This window comes from Neodiprion fabricii, chromosome 6, assembly GCF_021155785.1.
Source record: "Neodiprion fabricii isolate iyNeoFabr1 chromosome 6, iyNeoFabr1.1, whole genome shotgun sequence".
NCBI classification, from domain to species: domain Eukaryota; kingdom Metazoa; phylum Arthropoda; class Insecta; order Hymenoptera; family Diprionidae; genus Neodiprion; species Neodiprion fabricii.
Window position 1 is genome coordinate 6,599,461 of NC_060244.1, and position 24,831 is coordinate 6,624,291.

Sequence of the window (24,831 nt, forward strand, 5' to 3'; positions counted from 1 at the left end):
ACTTGATAACTGAATAAGTAATATAATACAAAGATCAGCTTCGAGGTTCAAAAACTCCTGACTCCATAACAGTAGAATTTTGCAAATTCGACCGATATGCTTTTGCATTATATTATTTTTGATGCATACCATTCATTCCCAGAAATTGAGATTCAACTTAAAGCTTCGTGTTACTTTGAGAAAATAATAACGTTAAATATGTACACCCAGCATATTTTTTTATATCTTTGGCGCTTCAAGTATGTCGCAGTAATTGTCTTCTTAAAACTCCATAATCATATACCCATATGCACGACATCGAGGACATTCGGACATATCGATCAGAAAGATTGTCTGAAAAGATTAAGCAAACGAAACGATTCGTATATGGCAAATTAATAGATAGTCTCGATCATCTGAAATAATTACAAAATAATTCACTCGTTATGTAGATAATTTAATAAAAATATTGTCCATGAACCTGAGGATGTTTTGGACAGCTGTATCTAATTCGTCCCCATCCGAGAAAGCCGCAGACCTCGCAGAGGAGGTAACAATGGGACCTCTGACATAGGCATTCGCCTACTGGTAAATTTGAACGGGCTATTCCTCGTCCCCGTCCAATGTGCCTTATCACATCTGCTCCATAGTGCATCCACTGCACACCTTTAGCAGGACTAGCCGAGGGTGACATTTTATTGGCTATAGGCAAAGAACAAAAAATTTCAAACTGATTACTTTTATCCCGATAGTACCTTTCAACCAAAAATTCACGCAAATCCATACGTATGCTGAAGCACAAGCTACGAAAAATGCGGCTTACCATGCGAATGAACACGTGCGGAATTAATTTTGGTGTGATGATCGTTGATTGATGTTTAGTGAAATACCCGTATACGGATTAGGGGGTATATTGTATTCGTCACTCGACGTTGATGCTTTTGTTGACAGAGTCCGGAAAAGTAGATTACTATTGGCCAAGAATTGTAAACAAAAACATCGCTATGAGAGGCCAATCCGTGAAAACTGCCCTGAAAACTGACGACTGCACTTGAAATTATATACACTTTCAAAATTAAGGTTTGGTTTTTTAATGTCTTTGCAATTATCAACTTATTAATTCTTCAGATTCATTCTCACTCGTAATAATACACAATTTACTGCTTCAAGCTACGATCCGCACGTGTCGTCTAATTAAATTTCAAACGTGAAGCAAAAATTTTCGTTCATAAGCCAACTTCAAAGCTATCCCCCTATCGACGCAGCGATCGACGACTCTTCCGTTGATTCATATTCTTTGACTCTGCTACCGCGATTTCGCGCGCTTATGAGGTGCCCTGGGGATCAAATTCTGTTATTTCACATTTTCACATTTCCCATCATCTAAGCTTTCTGACTAGCCGACTAAACTTTGCAAACTAGTCGATTTCGACGTGACGTATATATCTCCAAATACCGAAGTCCACGTATTTCAAATGCAAAAGAGGGTTTCAAAATCACAATAATAAATTCTTAGAATTCATGCCATTTCTTTCTTCTGCGTCAAATAAAAATGTGTTTGCGTGATTTTATTCAGAATTTGCCTTTTATTACTTTTCAGATACGTCGATTTTGACATTTGGAGATATATACGTCACGTCGAAATCGACCAGGGCACCCTCTTACAGAAATCTACGATTCTCTTTGTATGAACTAGATCCATTATGATCTGTATAAGTAATAAAATAGTCAAATCGTATACCATCAGCAATACCGCAATTAAAATCGTGTTTTATTATTATGATTCCGGATTACCAATATTGTGAATTTTTTTCGCACGGCACTTTAATTTCATACAAGTGTTTCATTATTTTGAGGTTTCAAAATTTATTTAATTATATTCGGTCAATAATTTCGACGACTGAATAAAATATTGATCACGGAAGTGTTTTTAATCACTTATCGAAGTAATATTGTTGTCACTCGTTTCCCGCGAGTTTTCTGGTAATTGATCAAACATCGTCCCGCACATTCGTCAACAATGGCGAATTCGGTTGCCGATAACAAACGGGCTGTTACGAACAATTTATCCACTATTTATGGCAGGTGAAAAATAACGCTGTTATCGAGACCGAATTTTTAAAGCCTTATTCACATAAACAATATACTTTACTTATTCACTTTAAGAACCCTAGTGAATCTAATGATCTGATGAAAAAGAATGACTTCATTCACAGAGTGCCAACAATTGGAACGGACAAGATGAGGGTGACATTCTGTACGGATATGGACAAGTCCGTTATAGTTTACAACTTTGAAAAAAGAGGCTGGACTCAAGTTGGTCCAGAAGATGATTGGAATTTTTACTGGTAAAAATTCGATCGAATTACAAAAATAAATAAGTATTTACAATGATGATAGCTGGTTTAACTCGACTATTGTGAAACATGAAACAAATATTTTCAGGGCTGTCACCCAATCATGCCGAACTATTTTTAGCGTGGAAACTGGCTACAGAATGAGTGATAATCAGTAAGTTAAATTAGACTTGTTAATTATAAATAAGTATATGGTATAGTCATAACGGCTAACCAAGTAAGCTAAGTAACTAGCAATATTTTGATTCAATTTCATTTCTAATCCAGCATAAACAAAAAATAGTGTTTTATCATATTCTCAGAACCATCAACCACTTTCCCAATCACTATGAACTAACACGCAAAGATTTACTGGTGAAAAACATAAAAAGATACCGAAAAGACTTGGAGAGAGAAGGAAGCCTGCTCGCTGAGAGAGGAGACGGACCAGGAAAATATCTTCACCTCGATTTTATACCAGTTACATTTGTACTACCAGCAGGTATTGATAATAATCCAAAAAAAGAAGAATCAGTGTTCAGAAACCTGCCATTTTCTCAGTGGGTATATAATTATTAATGGAAACACATTTCACAAATAGATTATAATATGTTTGTGGAAGAATATCGCAAGTCTCCACAAAGTACTTGGATAATGAAACCATGTGGTAAATCACAGGGGGCTGGAATATTCCTTATAAACAAATTGAGTAAATTGAAGCGATGGTCTCGTGAAGCTAGAAATCCATTCAACCCCAACCTTACTAAAGAATCATACGTTATTTCCAGGTATTAAGTATTAACTGGAAGGATAAAAGTTCAGATTCGTTTTCTTTTTCAAACTGTATTACTCATCAAATTGCATGTGCATTCATCAGGTATATCGACAATCCACTCTTAATTGGGGGGAAGAAATTCGATCTTCGGTTGTATGTGCTAATCACTTCATTTCGACCCCTAAAGGCATATCTTTTCAAGCTTGGATTCTGTCGATTTTGCACAGTAAAATACGATACTAGTATTCAAGAACTTGACAATATGTATGTTCATCTGACAAACGTGTCTGTACAAAAACATGGAGTGAGTTTGAGGATTTGATACAAGCGTTAGAATACAAAAATAAAACGAGCATATGATAAAATAATAATCACAGCACGTGTTGGAACTGATATCATGTGAATTGAATTTAGGATGAATACAATAGCTTACATGGTGGGAAAATGAGTGTACAAAACTTGAGATTGTACTTAGAAAGTACTCGAGGAAAGTCTGTGACAGAAAAACTTTTTGCTAATATTTCTTGGTGTATCGTACACTCTTTAAAAGCTGTTGCTCCGGTAATGGCAAACGATCGACACTGCTTTGAGTGCTATGGCTATGATATTATCATTGACAATAAACTAAAGCCATGGTTAATAGAGGTCAGTCAAAAAAAAAAAAAATTAATAGTTTTTAATACCATGATATATGAGGTAGACGTTCTGAATTCTTTGATTAACCAGGTTAACGCATCACCATCTTTAACTTCCACTACGGTGAACGATCGAATTCTAAAGTACAAATTGATTGACAACATTATATCAGTAGTCGTTCCTCCCGACGGTGTACCTGAGTAAGTCATATTGATCATTTAATTTGATATCAAGTCAATTGAGGTATCGTAGATTAGCAAGTTTTTTATTCCATTCACAATAGCGTCAGATGGAATAAGTGTCCGTCGCCTGAAGCTATGGGGAATTTTGAGTTACTCCTGGATGAAGAATTAGCAGCCCAGGACGAGAGAGACAACCCTACAGGAAAATTTCGAAATCAATCAAACAAATGGAAATAAAGTATTACATAAGGGAATTGGATTCGTTTGCAAAACAGTTGTAGCTGAACCTCACTTCTTATTTCTTTGGATAATAAAGCAGATATTCATATTTTCATTATTATTAATATTACTATTACTGAATCTACTTGTAACGTACTTTGGTAAATAGTATTGCCGCTAATGCGGCAAATGTTGAACGGTGAATTAATTACAAACAAACGCATTTGAAATACACTTAACGAATTGTTGAATTGATTCAGAATTCTAATTCTGCTTCCCTACTTAGAATGAATGCTGATAATAATTAGCAATACTATGATTTAAAATACATTAACAAAAGTTTTATTTATTATCTTTATATTCTTATAAATATTTTAGTTATAATGATGTGATGCGATGATGGCAAACATACAAAATATAGGTCATAATTTCAGTCTTGAATACTAAACGAGAATAAAAATTGAATCAGAAATCTTGCTCAAAATACTACCAGTGGAATTATAGAATTGAAAAATTTCTTAAATATCATATTAAATTTTTTCGAGATTTTGCGATTTTCCAATCAACTTCAATGTTACAGAAGTTTCAATACAAAGTATATACATACCATGGCACAGTTATATGAATTTTAATTACGTCACAAGAACAATCCCATGTTCAAGTTTGTGCATCACTACCTTCGCAAAAATTAATATTTCAATTTTGGGTATCACGAGTTTCGCACCAATTATAAAATGATCTTTGAAGAAAGTGGTGTTCAAGAATCAGTTTAATTGAACGGAACTGAACTATTTTTAATAGCGTACTGAAATATATAATGATGAAAAAAATAAATTTCAGTGCTATCAGTGTTACGTAAATCACAATTTGTCCATACAAGTTTACAATCACGTAAGATTCTCGAATAATGCTGACGGCAGTATAAAGTTAGTTATACAAACACTAATTTGAAGAAAAATTTTTAGTTCTGGCTGGAGTAGCTATCCAATTATTTCGTGAGTTATGTTTTCGTGTCCCATATTTGAAGATATTTTTCTTGAATAAGTTTCCTTGGATAATCAGAATAATTCGTAAAAGACGGAGCTTTTTTGAAAACGTGCAGTTACATGTCAATAAACACGAATATTGTAGCATTAATTGCATTATACATATATCTATGTCTATTGTCAGCCTCGGCTGGGAATGCAACAAGACTGCACAAGGCAAACTTGTGAAAGATAGTGTCACTTTTAGAAAAAGAAGTCATATTGTCAGAAAAAGGAAAAGAATAGACTAATCTTGATAAATTCAAAAGGTTTTAAAATTTTATAGGTATAGTTATATTATTTAGTCTTCTAACATGATTGTGTAATAGAAAATTCAAATACCCCATAAACATGTATCCAATTCAGCCTTTGGTTCTATGCTGGGAAGGTAAGCAACATAGAATACGGATGTGTGTCTATGATAATAACATGCTCGATTATGAACCCAACTAAAGTACGGATTTAGATTGTATATCACAATAAACGGAGTATAGTAAAAAATTACGGATTAGATTTACACAAGGACGACAACCTTGTCATGTCCGCGTCATGTAGGCTGATTTTGGTTGTAACTTAAGTTAATACGAAGTAATTTACAATTATTTATACCCTTTAGAAGTAAGCTTATACATATCTACAGGCTCACACGCACATTCGTCAGCTTGCACTCGTACAATATTTACAATGGCCACTATGAACTATGTGTACAAGTGTCCATACTGCTGTACAAACAAATCCTGTACACAATTAGACCAAATCGTATCTACCAGGCACAATGGTATTGGCTTTGTACAGGTGGGTAAGTTATCTATATGTATATTTGCACTTTATGAATTAATTACACTAAATTCTGTACGTACGAATTTTGCATTTACTCCCGTCATATCGCTCTCACAAGCGAAGCGTGTCTCATGGTTTGAGTAAAGCTCGAATTAGCAGATGAATGCAGTCGAATAGCTGCCATTACCGTTTGTCAAATCTGGAGATCTACACCTCGTATCAAGGCAGTATCATAAAATTACATGTTTACTCAAGGTACCGGAGACGGCGGTGGAGGTAACGGACTAAAATACGTTGAAGACCTAGAACTAGGTGAAGGCGGACAGCTCATAGCAGCATCACTGTGACTGTAAGATCGAGGTGTAGGAGGAGGTGGAAATGGCTCACTTTCATACCTATACCGTGCAGGGTAATTGCTGTCAGACTCATCGCAGACGTCAGTACTGCACGGTGTCGGAGGCGGTGGTTGATTAATTTGTCTATAATGGCGATAAGGTCTGTATCTAGATGCATTACTACTAGAGTATCTTGTTGAGTTAGCTGTAGTAGCCGGACTAGGAGGAGGGTTTAACGTCTCCTGAGGGTAACTGCCAGCCGAGCTTCCTCTCGTAGAGCTCGATGCGCCAGTTATATGACTACGATCGTAGCTCGAGCCAATGCTACTTCCGTTCAAATTTGACAATCTGACAGTCTCCATAACAGGCTTAAAATCTTTTCTTCCATTTTTCTGGATAGGCATTGATTTTATGTTAACTCTCCCATGTTTAGGAGAGAGTGGCTCACCTGCTGAATCGTGTAAAATGTCTGGCAGGCCTGCGTTGTTACGTCTTCTTCTGCAACAACAATAACCCACGCCTGCCAATATGATTATAAATATCACTAAAGGAGCACCAACTATATATATGCCGTGCCCAAATGCTATCAGCATTGCACCATTCTGCTTAGGAATAGCTGCTGTAGAAATAGCTGCTGTAGGAATAGCTGCTGTACAAGGTGGTGATGTTTCGTCGCTACCGTCCGCACAGTCATCCCAACCATTGCAAAGCTTTGATCTTGATATGCAGACCCTTGTTGTTGTACACTGAAATTCTCTAGATTGACAACAGTGGGCTTCATCGATCCCGTTGACACAGTGTGGTGTACCATCACAAACCCAGGACATATCTGAAATTTACAAATTTAAACAATACTGCCCTAGTTAGTTGGTAGTTTAATAGAATGTACTTGTTTAATGGGATATCAAACCTACAAGTATTTAAAAAGTTCAAACACTGCTTCCAAAATACCTTAGCATTGATAGTATGAGCGAACAAAAAATTTCTGCGTGCCTCTAATTGTAAGACGTTAAACTGAAAAAAGAATTCTAACAATCTGAAGACAAAGAATAGAAATTGTATCACAATTTATTTGTAAGTGCGAAACTAAAATTCTCACCAGAGCACATTGCAAATTTATGTTTGATTCTTACCAATGCAGTGTCCATTCTGACATTTGAATTGATCTTGTCTACATGGTGGACACCCTAGTTCATCATTACCATCAGGGCAATCACTTTGGCCATCGCAACGCCAAGTAGCTGGTATGCAATTTTTAGCAACAGTTGAGCATGTAAAGTGTTCAGCACCACAAGCTGCAGTTGCTCTGCAAGTTCGACCATCATCCGAGAGTACAAGTGATTGGGGACAAGAACATCTAGGTGATGAAATTCCAGTACAAAAATGAGAACAACCTCCGTGGTTATTGAGCGGACTGCAAATGTGCGATTCCATTACTTTATCATGTGGAGTTCTTACAGAAACCAGGTCGATAATGTGATGACGATTGGGTAAAGTTTTTTTTCCTGCTCCTGATGTCTTGTTGACTCTTTCGATCACTTGTCCTTCTCTATCTAACCAATACAGGTAGTCAAATAAAATTGTCATGTGTGTTACACTGACATATCCGGTGGAAACCAGGACTCTCTTATTCCGGCCTAACAGATCTGCAAACTCGATTTGTCTTCCATGAGTCCAATAGATAAGATCAGAGATGGGATCAACTGTTATGCTCGTAGAAGTTTCCAAGTTAGATGCAATGACTACTCGCTCTTTACCATCCATCAGACTCTGCATGATTTTTACATCACCACTTATATCCGTCCAGAAAAGCAGCCTTTTCTCAGGATGAACTGCTATACTTCTTGGCTTCTCGCCGAGACCCTTCACCACAACTCCCAGCATCGATCCATTGTCTAGCCTGGTGACATTGATTGCATCATTTATTGAGCACGACCAGAACAACAATCTTCCCAAAGGATCTAAAGCTAGGTCAAAGGGATGTCCTGAACTACCAGGAATCACTACCGCCACGTGCAGCTTATTCTCAAGTGTCTTCTTGATCGATTGTATACGACTGTCTATCCAAAAGACATACTGCGTGATGGGATCAAATTCTATGGCGCGAACATTTTTCAATCCTTGAACTCTCAGTACAATATCTGGACATTCGTTGGTGTCAGGTAAAAGGCGACCAATAACATTGCGAAGGCTGTAAATTATGAAGGTTTTGGGAGCTGTAAAAAGTTTGAAAAAGATGTGTTAACTGTTTTATGACCCAAGAACTGCGATTTGGTGATAGATTTGAACTCACCGATGCAAGTTTTGTTGTCAGGTGCCAAGCTGTAGTGGGTCGGACAAGCACATTTGTAAGTGGTTGACGGTTTTCCGCCAATTCCTGGCAAAGCTATGCATAAATGACTGCAATATCCATTCTTTTCAGCACATGGATTCCAACCGGATTGTCTCGATGCATGAAAGACCAATAAATCCGTAACGGATTCTAACCGACTATGAATCTTTGTTCGATTCGCCCCGTTCGTCTTGTTGGCTCTTTCAATATCACCTGTATTCCAATCTGTCCAATAAATATAGTCCAGATACTGAGTCACACTAAATGGATAGACTATATTCTGAGTGATGATTGATTTTCTCTTTTTGGTCTGTAAATCGTAGCTGTCCACTGCAGGTATGGAAAGATCTGCCCAGTATAAACGACGCTCCAAATGATCGATCGTTAAGCCATGTGCTTGGCCAATGTGAGATAATATCACTGTTCTTCGTGAGCCATCGAGTGCAGCTCTTTCTATGCTACCAACACCCTGCTCTTCCGTCCAATACATGTGCCTGAAAGTTTGATTAATTTTTCAACAATTAGGTAACGGTATAACAAATCCGTGGCATCAAAAACTAATACAAAATATTAATTACCCTCTTCCTGGATCCAATGCCAGACATCTGGGTTTGCTAAGGTCTTGCCATATCAAAACACGTCTGCTATACCGATTCCAATGTACAACTTCTATTCTCTGTGTCCCTGTATCGCTCCAATATAAATTGTGGGATATCCAATCGACCGCTAAGCTTTCAGGGGTTTCTAATCCCAAGTCGACGACCCTCTCCATTTTGGAACCGTTCATGAATGCCCGAGTTATCGCTTTTACCTTGATGTCAGTCCAATAAATTCGATTGTCACTCATGTCAAAATCTAAGGCACTGAAAAGCAAGGGACCATTAATTTAATGTGATAATATTTTAGACATCATCGTGATTTACTAAAATGCGATTACAAAGGTCCAAAAATAAATGGAAAGTCCTAATACATTTCACAGGACTCATCGCACGGAAGTTCCAATTACCTTGCATCTTTTACCCCGGTTACAGGTATGATATTATCATTATTAGCATTCTCAATGCTGATTCGTCCGATGTTTTCTTTCCTTGAGAATAAGAGAAACGCGTCAGGTATAACGCAGGTTCGTTCATCCTTGGTCAATTCGTACCCAATTTGGCACGCGCAAACGTAATTATGACCAGGCCTATTCAAGCATAAGTGACTACAGCCGCCGTTGTTAATTGCGCATGGATTGGTCCCTTCAACTATTCCTAAATGTACGGCTTTCAACCCCATGACATCGGGCATTTGATCCACGATGACTTCTCTATCGGCACCAGTCAATTTATGTGCTCGATCTATACTCCTTCTTTGCCAATCCGTCCAGTATAGATAATCTCCTAAAAGGCTTAATCCGAACATATGGGGTAAATTATCAGTGATGACTTCTCTTCGGTCGGTACCGTCCATATTACACACTTCTATTTTATCAGTCTTTGCGTCGCACCAGTATATTTTCTTCCTCTCTAGATCAATTGCAATACCATTCGGCCAAACAATATCTTTAGTAATTAGTAAAATTCTATCGCTACCATCCAAGCTACTACGTTCAATCTTTGGTCTCTTTTCGTTCCAATCTGTCCAAAACATCCAACCCAATTCTGGTGCTAATGCTATAGCCCTTGGTTCGATAAGATCTTCGTTTATCAACACTGTTCTACTTGTTCCATTCAAACGAGCTACCTCTATTCGATCAGTCCCTGTATCGGTCCAGTACAAATTTCTGGCTATCCAGTCGATAGCGATACCGCCAGGATTTTTAACTTCCGTTGTGACAATATCCTCCTGTTCGGTACCATTCAGATTTGTTCTCCGTATACCACAGGCCGCTTCGTCAGTCCAATAGAGCATTTCTTCAACTGGGTCAAAGTCTATAGCAATCGCATATTTGATACCGGTTAAAGGAAGCGGAAACCCTGTGTAGTCTGGCGAATCAAGCGACAGCCGGCATATCTCAGTTCGCTGTACAATGAGAAGAAGTTCCTCAGGTCCATTGGCACAGGTAGTGTTATCAATGAGCTTAACGCCAGTTGGACAGGCACACGTATATCCTGGTGGTTTCGGACTGAGCAGACATAAGTGGGAGCAATTTCCATTGTTGTGCCTGCACGGATTATCGCCGTAAGGTTGCCTCCTTGGATCCCAAACTTCTATGGCACCCGGTATGTATTCACCGTGAAACAATTCTCTGGGGTGACTTTGCCCCTGAATATCGTACGAGTGAATACACCATGTTTGCCAGTCGGTCCAGTACAACTTCTGATCGAAATAAGTGATAGCAAAGGGATAATCCAGTCCTTGGCTGACGACTTTTCTTCTGTTCTTACCGTGATAATCCATAACAGCAATGAACTTCAACCTTCCATCCGACCAGTATACCAATTCTGCCTCGTAATCGATGGTCAAACCATTTGGCCAGAATATATCCTCAGATACGATCACTTCGCGAGTGTTAGGATCACCGTCCATAGCAGCAGTCTCGATCTTGGGCACGTCACCCCAATCCGTCCAAAATAGTATACTTCTCATAGGTACAACGGCAATCGCACGAGGTTGATAAATCTCCGTCCAAAAAAGTACTTTTCTGTGTAAACCGTCGATGCTCGTAACTTCTACATGCTTTTTTTCACCGTCTGTCCAATAAAGCTTACCGGTGTACCAATCGCAGGACAAACCCTCGGGCGATATCATGCTTGAATTTACCACTGTAAACTTGTCCCCGGTATACGTGCTGTTTGAATTGACGCACTGTATCACTTCTAGACCACTGTCAGACCAGCACACCAGGTTTCGTTCGTAGTAAAAGTCCAAAGCTGCGCTCTCCTGCGAAAGATCTTTGACGAGAATCGATACTTTGTTGGAACGGGAGACGTTCGCCACCCTGATATCCTTGTAGGTAACGAAAAGGAGCGATGGTGATGCTGAAACAGAGAAGGAAGAAAAAACATTATTCAAAAGAATCACGAGTATTATCATTATTGAAGTAGAAATTCCAGTTTCGTTTTCAACGATTGAAGAAAAGGTACGTCTGGTCTAGCTCGAAAAGCTCCAAGCGCATACTCGGTATAACAAGGTGTAACGGTAAGCTGCAGTGGCTGTTGATACAAGCCTCTGACGCGAAGCGTGAATTTTCGTTTGTAAAGGTGAGAAACTTTCGCTTTGACCGGGTAACAAGCAGGGTCTCTCTTTACCTCATTATGCACTCCAACACATTATTATTCTCTTTGGCGCTGTTATCTCGAGGGCAGACACTCTCAAAGCCGGGTCTGTTATGACGACATTTAAGGGGGTGCCCTGGTCGGTTTCGACGATGACGTACATATCTCCGAATATCGAGAACGCGAAAAAAGGCTCAACAGCCCCATTCTACACACAATTCTGAACAAAAACTCTCCGACGCAAAAATAAAGAAATACCACGGATTCTATGAAATTACATTAGCAAATTTGTATAATTCATACCATTTCTTTATTTCTCCTTGAAATGAAAATGCATCGTTTCCCTGTGTCAAATATACTATAGGATGAAGTCCGAATTAGCCCGAAGAACCAAATACGGAATTCAGCCTTTCTCGAGCCGCTACCTAGCTCTTAGGAGGGATTATTACGCTTCCTTTCCGTGGACACTTTTGTTCAGGACATCGAAATGTACGACGTATCCGAATTCGGACCAATTCCACCGTAAGCCAATTTCCCATAAGATTTGTGCGGGATCCTTTGTATGTGGCATACGTATATACCGCAGAAATAAGAGACAAGAGAAGACTTTGTCGTGGAGCGAACTGCAAAGTTATGTTACGTAAAGGTCATTAACATAAGCATCGGCTAATCATTAGGTAAATTCAAATTTACATTAAATGTAAATCAATTTTTAAGCCGGCAATCACGTTTCCATCCCCCCCCCCCCCCCCCCTCGCGGCTGAATCCACTCATTTAAATTGCCTTTCATCTCTCATTCCGTTATACGGAAAGCCATGAATCTATCATCACCCTATACAGTGAAATTGCTTCAAAAGAGATCAAAATGTTTTTGAAGTAAGAAATTCATTCAGCAATTTTCTCCTCATCAGGTTTCGAACCGTAGATACGTTCGAAACGAAGATTTGTTGGTACAAAAAAATTTGCTATTTGTCAGAACCTGCACGGAGCCATATTATACGTAAAAAATTCGTCTGTTCCTTGAATAATAGTTAGCTTTGCGCATGGAGAACTCAATATACATGAACACAGGCTTCGAGACTGCAGCACGACAGATACCGGGGTAATTATATTTCAGTGGGTAAGTAACGTGCTAAGAACGAACGTTTACTCGTGCAGCAGGCTCAATTACTCGGTCACGCTAAACCTTAAACAGGTACTTAATTAAACTACTCACGACTCTTGCACGGTACAATTTTTGGCAAACTCAAACCCGGTATTCGATAGTTCATTCGGTACTCCAGAATAACTAGTGATTAACCACTATACTTTTCAATTTTTAACTTGGCGTGCAGATGATGAACTCAATTCTTGTGTATCTAATCAATGAACAAATAGCGATGCAGTAATCGGCGAAACAATCATACGTCACTGCAGTGAAAACTCGAGGCGTTCTCGAATCTATATCCTTAATTGAGATTCAAAATCCACGTTATAGATATGAAAACGAAATTTGAAACCGTGTAAATTGAGATACGTAATCTCTGTTTACACTGAGCAACGTATGGAAACGCAATCGTTTTTCTTCGTATTCCTTCGCTCTTATACTTTGCGTTTTCCGTGTTCTTTTTTCCTACATTCCTTCTTTATCTCTTTGTTTCTTTAATGGCCTCGTCGTTATAACAGCAGGAAGAAGTATCACCGGATGTATCCATATGTTTGATACATGGAATGGGAGAACAAGAAGAAGAAGAAGAAGAAGAAGAAGAAGAAGAAGAAGAAGAAGAAGAAGAAGAAGGGCCAAAGACGAAGTTCTTCGAGTGCCGTTTTCTAAACGAATGGTGACCAATAAGGCGACTTTGCAATGGCAAGACTGCGTCAGGTTGATCAATTATGACTGCAACTATGAATCACTCGTAACGTTCAGAACTCCATAAAATCACAAAAATCAATTATCTGCAGTAAATTTGGTATAATAAATTACCAACAATGCTGTTGCAACAAAGATTGAATGCATTGTTTGGCGTGAAGCGACGCGGTGAAGCTATTATAGTCCTGCCATGCCTGCCTATATATGATTAAGCGAAGACAACCGGACGTGACGAAGTGTCGAGAAAATAAACGTTTCGTGTCCAGTCGAGCACATGTATATATAAATCAATTCACACAGCTACATTATATTGAAACGAGTGGTGTTGTATACTGCAGTCTGATTAACTGTCACATATCTCAAGCGCGGGATGAAGCAGGTGCCTAATGAGCATACTAATTACAACAACAATAATGATAATAATCAAGATACGCGACCGTGCATTTAAACTAATAATCAGCAACGAGACGAATTGCAGCGTAAATCCCAATTTGAGGTAATTCAATTGACCTCGTTAGTTAATTCCACTTTACGACCGTAAATCGCAGGGAATATAAATATACGAATTTGTTTCTCACAACGAGTTAAATATACACATCAAATTTCTAATACCGACTCTGTCATTACAGAAAAACTTTGATTAAGTGTCGACTGTTTTTCTTTATTTATTTATTTTTTCTCAACGGTTATAAATCAAGAGATCGCGATCGATCGCAGGGATTTACACTTCAGTATTTTACACGCACAGTGGGATGGAAAGGAAGGAAACACAACGGAAACGAGAATAGTGAACCATCTATGCTAAGAATGCAGAACTTGTTTCTTTGAATTCCTACGCTCGTTACATATACGGTGTACATGTGAAAGTATACAGGACATTCTGTGCCAAATGGTCGAATCTCCAATCCCCTGTCCATTTTATATTTACCTTATTTTTTTTTTTTTTTTTTTTTGTCAACGAGTTGGCCCGCGAGTGAACAACTTTTTAAAAAACTTGGTACAAATTTCTTTGTTTCATTACATCCGCCTTGTATGATCGAAAAATATACATCCGTTAGGCGTATGGTTTGTCAACCATCTGATACAGTCCGCCGAATTTTTTTTTTTTTTTTTATAGCTATGGTCGTGCTAACCTCACACCATCTGCTCCTGTTTCACGACTCTCCCCATCGAGCTCCGCCTCTTCTCGGTCCGCTTTTTCCCACCCCCAAAGGCTAACTACAGTACGAACCATAATGATTTATACGAGCCAGTCGAGGCTATAGATGCTCCCCTGAGGTTAAACATCGCAAAGAAAAGCATAGCGTAGCTAGGGTACGGCAAACCTGTTCAGTTCCGTTGGGACTTGAGACCCCTAATCCCATATAACCAGGTTTTAATACTATAGGCCCGCACCTATAACATCATAGACCCAACCAAGCCCAACCCAACCTGAATGGTCGAACAGATCGAGGGTATTGTGTATAGAATTCCCACCTGCTCTAACTTTTAAAATGAAATAGGAAAGTTTTCCTGAATTCACACATACATCATTAGCGTATTTGCACAGGAGTCTTTCCACTTCGAGCATTTTAACCTCGATGTTTGCAATTTAACTATAAACTTTTTGACGGGTTCTATGAACCAAATAAATTCGTGGAACAATTTTTTTTTTCTAACTGCCATCCCTATTTTCCAAGTTACACGGGCGTGAAATTCAAAATTTAGAGACAAAAATCGAAAACATACTCAACTTCAAGCGGTCGTATTTTTGGTTGTATTCATCCTAGAGATTTCATCTAAATACCATTTTGAAGCTACTTAATCACACTGTTATTATATATTGACTGAATCCTTTGATAATGAACCGTTCCATTTTTTATAAAATAATGCATTATTTAAATGCAATTTTCAAGGCGAGAACATCTCTCGAAAATTCCAAAATAAATATGAGCGTGTTCCTTGATCAATACTCTTCAAAACTGTAAACTTATGAAATGGAACTCTGACGGAAACTATGTTGAAACGATTTATTCATAAGCGACGGTGCGCGCAGCCGCTCAGAAAGCTGGCTCGGGTACACGTGTAGCTAGTCTAAGGAGAAAATGGTGGACATGTAGAGATCTATTCTGTACTAAAAATATCGAAAACATCAGAAAACAACGTATATCATAATAGGTTTGTTAAATATTTAACCAACAATATGGAAATTATGATCCAAAATCTTACATAAAAATCTACTCACATTATATTACATTAAATTTATTTGGAAGTCTCATATTCGCTCAGGGGCAAAATACAAATAGAATGTCAGTATGTCAAAAAGTTGATTTAGTTCGTCCACGTTTAGCTTTCTCGAAACGAAATTGTAATGCAGCTATTTCTCTTTGTCAATCCTGTTCGGTGAAAAGTTCGAAATTGATATTTTTAAATTTATATCATTCTGCGGCTTTTCCATGCGAGGTAGCGGAAAAGTGTCATTCGGCAACAACTCCAAATTCCTCTCGATGAAGACACAGTTTTAAAAGTTCTTTTAGTTTTTGTATTGTGCAGTTCGCTCCATCGTAGAAATAAATAATTTTATTCGAATTTCGAATTTCTAATTTCAAAAAGTTGACAAAATTTCGTTAAAAAAAATGGACGTAGACAGTGTCATGTTTCAGACATTCCGAAATGGCGATATAATTTTTGCGTCAGATCGCGTTGTCTTCGATGTAATAAGCTGCAAAAGGACGTACCCTGAATCGCATCTTTAATTACAAATGCATAATTTACTGAAAAATTGCTTACCAGTAAGCATTCCCGTCATTGTAATTGCGTCTTTCTTTCAGAAAAATAAGCAGACTACTTCTGAGCGATAAACACTTGCGTTACAAGTCCTTCTAGCAGTGCCCAAAGTTTTATTAAGAATTCTTCGACGGCTGATCGAATCGTTTTCAAATTTATTCGATCTACCGACACCCACTGCTTGTACATCAGGGTATCTATCAATTCGTCTTTAAACAACTCTTCCAGCTGATTCACTGAATCTTCCGTTCCTGGGTAAGTTAAACATTGCCTCAAGTGAAAATCGGTGGCCGGTCGGTAGGTTACGCGTCATTCGCGCCAAACAATCTTTGTAATTGTTTATTGGCTGAGATGTGTTGGCTGTCAGCCGTGGTATCTTTGCCCCGTTTAACATTAACTTAACACTCTCATGGATTACACAGTCGCAAACTGAATTTCTTCCGCCCACTCTCAGCAAGTACGTAAAGTTTTGGTCTTAGTTCACAAGATTTTGAAAATCGGACCTTTAAATGTGGATACTTTTCTTTAAAAATACGGTGTTACACGACTCGTAACGTTATAAGTACAGACATCCACGACACAATTCTTCGCAGCTTGGTCTAACTTCTTACCGGTCATCACGTTAGGGTGAAAGAAAAATTTCTTTTGAATTTTTTTAAATGACCAATCCTAAAATGTTGTCATAATTCGGATCTTTCTGTTCCGTTAGTGAAGAACGACTAAGAAATCACGGAAGGGATGACCAAGGGTCAGGCTCTTTGTGCAAAACTACGTGAACATTGTAACCACAGGTAGCAACACAATGAAAGCCATTGAGGGGATGATCGAGGGTCAGTCTCTTTGTGCAAAACTGTAACCTGAAAACCAGGACAATAGATAACGTCAAAATACATGGTAGAATGCATTATGCAGAAAACCTTCGCAATTTATCACTCGCCGATTTTCCAGTACTGGAAAAACATGCGTTCCAAAAACAATGAACCAATATTCCAAAATGTGAAAATAATTATTAGCATTCTGTAATCTGAGTTTCATTCTGTGTACTTGAATGCGAACAGCTTCGCACGCTCTCGAGGCGCGCTGTCGCTTATAAATAAATCGTTTCAACACAGTTTCTATCGGAGTTTCATTCTAAAACTTCAAAGTCTTGTAGAGAATTGATCAAAGAATACGCTCACATTTATTTCGAAATTTTCAAGCTATATTTTTACCTCGAAAATCACGCTTGAATAACATATTTGATTGTAACAAATAAAATGGTTAGTTATTACATTATGTTAATAGTCTGATTCAACAGCTTCAAAATGATTTTTGGATCAAGTCTCAAGGATGAATAGATCCAAACATATGACCGTTTAAGTGTATGTTTCGAACGTTTAGCTCTTCTTCCTGAATTCCACGCCCGTGCAACTTGGAAAACAGGGACGAAATTTGTTTTAAAAAAATTGTTCAATGATTTATTTCATCCATAGACCCGGTTAAAAACGTTACAGCGAAATCGGAAACATCGATGTAAAAGTTTAATTTATTACGTCCCGTCTGGCGTAGATTGACTCACTCACAGGCGAGATCTCTTATCCCGGCGATAGACGTCATTCGTTTCAGATGTACAAAAATAAGTCAAGTTTACAAAAAATAAATAAATAAAATAAAATAAAGTCCAACTAAAAGCGTGATTTATTGCATAAGAAATACCGAACAATCGCTTCGCGTTAACGAAGGCTAAGCGTGTGTATCGAATCAAAGGTTCACGCGGTAATTGACTCGGTCTTTTTACAATGTACGGAACAAGGTGCTGAGTAGGAGGAGGAGGGAATTCGCGATGCTGTGTGGCGTGGGAGAGCATTATAATCATAGGCAGCAGGCAGCTGCCTATATAACATGGAGACGACGCTGTCCCCGTTCGAATGGAACTCCGCACAGAGGACTCGAGAGAAGAGAGCCAGCCAGTAGTGATCCTTGCGAGCACGCCCTCCACGTCTTGTTAGCGAGGACTTTCCATGGCATCCAGCAGCAGCAGCAGCAGCAGCAGCAGCAGCATCATCAGGCCCACGCTGGGGGCCTCGGCCTTTCTTCCAACTGCAAACCCAGAGGCCACAATTCGTTCGTTGGTTGGTCCGATCAAGCTGCTCTCACGTAGGGCCGTCAGAACCTCGATGTAGAACCGTACTCGCCCGACCTTACCCCCTGTGACTTTTTTCTATTTCCCAAGTGAAGTCAAGTCAAGTCGGCGCTGAAGGAGAAAAGATTTGGAAGTGTGGAAGCGGTTGAAGCAAAATCGACGAAGGTTCTCGAACAGCTAACAGAAGAGGACTTCCAGAACTACTTTCAACAATGGAAACGTCGTATGGAGCGGTGTAGGGATCGCCAAGAGCTATACATCGAAGATGAAAAAATTTCTGCTGTAATTGGTGACGAATAAAAAGTGTTATGACTTCAGTCCGGTTATTTAATAGCCACACCTCGTATATACGTATATAATGTATTACATGTGATATCGAGTCTCGAACTCTCTCGGCCGATATATAATATGAGTATAAAGGCAATTTTCGTGCAATGGAGCAAAGGTTCGTCTTCAAAGAGTTGAGAGCAGACCGTCCCTCCTCGGTCTTTCGCAATCTTGGTCGTCGGTATTGCACCCTGCACCTCCCTATTCCCGTTTGCTATAAAGAAGCTCGCCTTTCAGAAGGGAGCAATTTTCTTATGTATGTATGACTAGCGCTGCGAGAAAAGTGGAATCGAGAGAGCGAGAGAGAGAGAGAGAGGAAGATGGGGGGTGGGAGTGAAATTGAAATATGGAAAGCATCGAAAATCGAGTCGAAAGTCGTAAAAAAAAAAACCATGAATAAAAAAATTGGCAAACCGGCAAAGATCGATATTGATAAAAAAAAAAAATGTCTAGCTTAATTTTTTTGGTTGTAAAATTTCTCCACTTCTCCAACACGTTAACTCTCGTTTCTCGGAAGGATCCAGATCGACGATCATGATTTCTATCGCGTGTGGAATTTCGACACATGTGCCATTTATGGTGGGGTCGATATAATATCTACGCAACTACATAAGGAGAGTTAGTCTTGGCCTTCTGCATGATTGTTTTTAATGATATTCATAAAAAAGATGAAATATGCGGTGAAAAAGATTTAGCGATTAGAGCGATAAAAGATAGGTAAAAAAAGGACTTTAAATACGAGTGTAATATAAGTCTAGACCTCCCGCGAACGAAACTTAAGGGCTTCGACGAGCGCGTTTTACGATCTCGGTACGTATATATATAAAAAGAGGCTTCGTATTCCCGCCGCCTTATTTTCCTCCTCCGCAGAGTTTTTATTGGCAATTATCAGTAACGAAACACATTCTTCTTCTATCCCCTTGCAGCAATAATCTGGTGGATCGTCAAAAGCGTTGGCATGCATTAAAATATATAATAATCGCTGAGTATGCAGCATAAAAGATTTACACACGTCGATACCCGGTACGGCTCCCCTCGGTTGTAATCATCGCTTCGTCGCGAATCCATGGCACGGCACCAAATCTGCAACCTTTGCAACGGTGTACATACAGGTAATAAAGAGCTTATGATCGACGAATCGTTCGCAGGTTGATATTTACGCGAGGACGGATCTCGCGGCGTGAATCATCCACGTGCCTTTCCACGCCTTGCAGTATAACGTAATAAACCGAGGTATCGGAGGAACAAGATGCGTGATCATCTGAAAATGCGAAATGAAGTTGCCGACACAACGGCACGCTAGATATTTATTTTAAAAAACTTGTATTATATCCAATAAAACAGTCATGATTCGAATTTATGCAATAATTTCACGTAAATTGTGAGACAGATATATGTTCAATTATTTGGAAAAACAAGGAAAACAGCAATGGAAAGAAAAAATTATTATCTGTAACAAAAAAGATTATTCACTAATAATGTAACATAGGCAGTTATTATTTCTAGTCTCTCTTATCGGCACGCTCTTCGTCGCTTATCAAATACTCCATACGGTACTTGTATGATACAAAATGTACGATGTGTATTATACATTGTACAGGAGGAGGAACAACGGAGCATCCATAGATTGCACTGCAATGCCGCAGACTCGGCCTATATCTTCTCGATCTGGAGTAAACAATGCTTTGAAGCCACCGCTGGCCAATCAGAATTCGTCGGCATAACTTGGTAGCTTTGTGGCGCGTCACGAGAAAACCTTATTGCCTTTGCATCTGCTTCAACCAGCCTCCTCTGGGCATCGACTATAATACTACACTATATTATACGTGCAGATATATAGTCCGAGTCACTAAATATTTGCGGTACACGTACGGAGATTCAACGGTGCAAATAGTGAATATTCATTGGGGATGGTATTATTATCGGAAACAAAATCTGGAGGTGTGAATTATGCGGATCCTGTAAGTCGCGGCGCCGCTGGTTCATTGGATTAACTGATATTCGCGGGTTTTTATCGAGGAACGTTCATCCGTGGCCCGAAGGACGAGCAACAGAGGCGCATCAGATGCCCGTCTGTTGGTCGTCGTTGGTGCCTTCTTCTCTCGCGTTATCTCAAGCACTTCCAAGAGCCAAGACTGCATAATACAAGCTGTGTTGTATGTATATATTTCGGTGCCCTTTGTAGGATCGCCGCTCGTAAGAATAAAAAAAAAATAAATAAATAAAAACGAGCGAATGAGAGACAGAGAGAGAGAGAGATATTATTTATAGCCAACGCCTAGAGGAGGGAAAACGGTGAGCGGATCCAAAAAGAAAGACGACGAGGAATCGGATGTGATGAAAATAACATTATTTTCATTACGATATCAGCCAATGAGAGCTTATAAAATATATGCATGTATGTCCCAAGTAATTGATCCTCGAATTTAACTCTTCGTTCGTTCATCGTATCTATAAAATTTATCTGCAAAACAGGCGCACAAGCAAAAATGAATAAAACTTGTACAGTAAGGGTGCGCGGTATTTCGGTATAGCGAATTTTTTCCGGTATGTATCTCCTTCCTCGAAATATATCGGTATGGGAACCTTCTGTCAAACCGATACCGAAATAACGAAATTTCGGTAAATACCGAAGTACCGAAATTTCTGATAATCTAAATACTATTCAGATTAATGGTACTTACTACAGTTCAATACAGATTTTTCTTAGTCTTTTTCCGACAATATTTGTAGATTAAAGTCACCGAAATTTAGGTACTTCGGTATTTACGGAAATTTCGATATTTCGGTTAACCGAAACTATCGAATACGAAACCCGTACCGAAAATCGGTATCTAATTCCCAATACCTCGCTCTCCTATTGTACATACACACGAACATCGCACTATGTGCGATACAATTTTCACACACGTACAATCATCGGTTTCGTACCTTCTTCATGTTCGTGCCTACCTACATATATCAAGGGCCTCGCAGAGCTGCAAGAGATAAGTACCGTAGGTAAACCATACGGTAACCATAGGCATCATCGTGCGCGACTCGCAGGGCATGGGTATTTTTTCAAGCTATAAATAAATTCAAGAAAGCAAATATTCAACTCGCGTAATTTATCGACTACTGTTTAGGCTGCGGGTTAGTTATTTCTGTAACTACTGTACCAAGTCACAAGAAGAAGAAGCAACGGTAGCTGTACATGTACATATGTTACATGTAAAATACGCATCCCTCCTCTTCGCGTAAAAGGATCAAACAACCAGAAACCCACCGAATCTCCGTGATTTTTACGGTCCACCGTAAAGTCCCCAATAAAAATAAAAAAAAATAAAAAATGTCGAGCGAGGATCTTATCTCGTGCACCGATACGATTCTAGTGAATGTCAAGCGGTTTCTCACTCGCGGTGAAAAAAAGCTTGGTATACGATTTTTTTTTTCATTCCCTAGTAACGCATCCTGCCACTACAAATTGCCATAACGCACGATAGAATTCTTTAACTTGTGTAGAGAGGTGATTGAGGCACGTCGTCTCGTATCCTAGCAAGGCGATCGCCCCCACGGTTGAATCCTGACGCTATAGAGACACGGTCGGATCCGAGCACCTGGAAACCTTATTTATATTGTAGCTTGTTAGAAGAGGGTGCATGAGGGGGGGAGGGGGGGCTACATTCCTGAGGTTGGGTTCGTTCGGTGTGTTATACACATACGTACGAGGCGACGGGCCCCGAGATGGAATTATTATGTTTTTAGCCGCGGGCCTCCTGCCAACTTCTGTTACGTAGGTACAAGTCCAAGAATTTATGCAACTAAATAATAGACCAAATACGGAACGCGCTTTTACTGGTTGTTTTTAATTCGGCGGATGGTGTTATCAAGATTGAGAATAACATTATCCTTGACCCCCAATTGATCGATGTGCATCTATTACAGTTTCTTCTTTTTAGTTTACTTTATTTATTTTTTTTTTACAGGCCGCGGAAAGAGGGGGGAGCGTTGTTTCAGGAGGGATGCAGGATCCGCCGAGCGACGTGCTGCTGTGAAACATACAATACTCCATACGACCATACACCCATACATACATGCATTCGTGCGAGATAAATGAGCACTTGTTTTCTTACGGGTCCAACGCTCTCTCACTCCACAGCGGGAGTCCCGATCAGCCTTAGAGCGTATCCGAGACCTAACCTCAACTTTTATCCGAAGTTTAGTCTGTTTTATTTCTATATTTATCCACCCTGGGTTGTAGAAAAAAAACAAAAAACAAGAGTAATAAGATAAGTACGAAAGAAAGGAATGAAAAAGGGTCTGGTTAGCTAGCCTAGGAAAAGAAACCGTCTGTAATCACAACGAACGTTAATAAGATACGAGAACAAACGTCAGAATTGTATGAAAATATATTTCGGATAGCCTAAAAACATGCTACTCGGAAGTGATGAGGAGGAGGGGATATCGGCCTCATAGTCAAAGCTACAAATTTGAGAAATATAATACATGATGCGTTTTCGCTGATGCAGATCTAATTGCAGAAGAAATTGATTTCGAACAACGAGCGTATAGACGATGCAATGTACAATATTGGCATAAATTCGGCGTCAATATTTAAATATGAAAACTCACCATCACAATAGGCAATACTGCACAGAATGCAAGCAGCCAGGATGCACCAAAGACTTGTCCTAGTCATCCTATGTCCTGGCTGTACTTTTCGTCATGTACCTGCCTCCCAGCGTTTCTCTCCGCACACTCGTCACTGTTTTCAACTAATTCTAAATTAAGGTTGAAACAAATACATTTGTCACTACGTGCACAACGGTAGCAGCAACACCACCAACGACAACAACAACAACAATAAACTGATCAGCATTCAGCTCCCGCCGCCAAATAACAGAATACACAACATTACAAGCCGACGCCGACCAACTAAACGCGCACAGCATACGCGGTTGAATGAAACGGTCGCATTCGTCGCTGAAAGTAACGCGGAAAGCGGGAGGGGGGGGGGGGGGGGAGCTGCTGCGAAAATAGCGCGCACAGGCGGGATATTTGAATCAAATTATCTGGGAGTTTGATTCACACCTGTAAAAATTCTCATTGCACGGAATAAATGCATAGACTTATAATGGGTAAATGTATGCGCTAGTGGTCGGCCATTTTTTAAACATTTTTTTTCTTTTATTCTTGTTTTAACTCCTATTAGAATTTAGTGTACACTTCCGTAATCACATAAAACTTGTCACTTTATCCAAATTTATCACTTTTTTTTAAAGCATCTTTGGAACCAAACATTTTTTCACACTAGGTACTACATAGTTTGTTTCGTTGCTTTATATTTATACTTTCGTGATGCGATTGCTTTTTTAAAATGAGTGGCCGACCACTGAACCTATTTTTCATAATGGCCGTCTACTACATATAATAAATATAAAAAGTTGTGATAGGTGTGTAGATAAGTCTTTTATTTATTTTTTTATCACATATATATGTATACATACGCACGTATGTATATATGTATATATGTATATATATAATTGTTTCGTTTAAAATACATTGAAATATACAAATTTCCATCGCAATAAATACGCAATTATAATTTTTCTTTTTGCAATAAAAAGTAGTGCAAATCCAGACTTATAATTTTTCATAGGTATATTTTGTGTCATTCGTAATAACAATATAATATGTATAGTAATAATAATTATTATGATTATAAAGTAATAATTATATTATCGAAATACAAAATAAAAACGTATACATATACATATATATATATCCTTATTTATATATGTATATATATGTAATAAGTAAGAGATCTAGGATGGACAAGATGAAATACTGAAGTGTAAAGTTGGCGCATGAGGAGTTTTGTTTTAGCTACAGTATATTATAGATAATAGATATCATTCTGTATCGATAACTCGTTTGCATTGAGAAACGGAAATTTACATTTTTAGTAACACTATCAAATATTAGTGTT

At 38.8% G+C, this 24,831-nt stretch overlaps 2 protein-coding genes across 6 annotated transcripts; one reads left to right on the top strand and one right to left on the bottom strand.

The window, feature by feature from the left end:
- Positions 1 to 91: 91 nt before the first annotated feature.
- On the bottom strand, positions 92 to 23,786 carry LOC124185078 (low-density lipoprotein receptor-related protein 6). Of its 2 annotated transcripts, XM_046575455.1 has the most exons (9): positions 23,475 to 23,786; positions 9,606 to 11,562; positions 9,178 to 9,462; positions 8,561 to 9,093; positions 7,401 to 8,483; positions 3,774 to 7,096; positions 803 to 1,017; positions 461 to 681; positions 92 to 333 (listed from the first exon to the last, which is right to left on the bottom strand). In XM_046575455.1, the coding sequence occupies exons 1-6, from the start codon at positions 23,539 to 23,541 to the stop codon at positions 6,183 to 6,185; spliced, it is 4,839 nt and encodes a 1,612-aa protein (XP_046431411.1). In that variant the 5' UTR covers positions 23,542 to 23,786; the 3' UTR covers positions 92 to 333; positions 461 to 681; positions 803 to 1,017; positions 3,774 to 6,182. The 2 variants fall into 2 exon arrangements, with proteins under 2 accessions (XP_046431411.1, XP_046431412.1); XM_046575456.1 differs by lacking the exons at positions 92 to 333; positions 461 to 681; positions 803 to 1,017; positions 3,774 to 7,096 and having other exon boundaries at positions 7,445 to 7,624; positions 7,726 to 8,483.
- LOC124185085 (polyglutamylase complex subunit TTLL1) lies at positions 932 to 4,625 on the top strand. Of its 4 annotated transcripts, none has more exons than XM_046575476.1 (9): positions 932 to 1,059; positions 2,196 to 2,327; positions 2,425 to 2,490; positions 2,639 to 2,817; positions 2,917 to 3,103; positions 3,193 to 3,394; positions 3,505 to 3,735; positions 3,817 to 3,926; positions 4,010 to 4,625. In XM_046575476.1, exons 2-9 carry the CDS (start codon positions 2,221 to 2,223, stop codon positions 4,143 to 4,145), a joined length of 1,218 nt encoding a protein of 405 aa, XP_046431432.1. In that variant the 5' UTR covers positions 932 to 1,059; positions 2,196 to 2,220; the 3' UTR covers positions 4,146 to 4,625. The 4 variants fall into 4 exon arrangements, with proteins under 4 accessions (XP_046431432.1, XP_046431431.1, XP_046431433.1 ...); XM_046575475.1 differs by lacking the exon at positions 932 to 1,059 and adding an exon at positions 1,985 to 2,064; XM_046575477.1 differs by lacking the exon at positions 932 to 1,059 and having other exon boundaries at positions 2,265 to 2,327; positions 2,620 to 2,817.
- Positions 23,787 to 24,831: the final 1,045 nt, after the last annotated feature.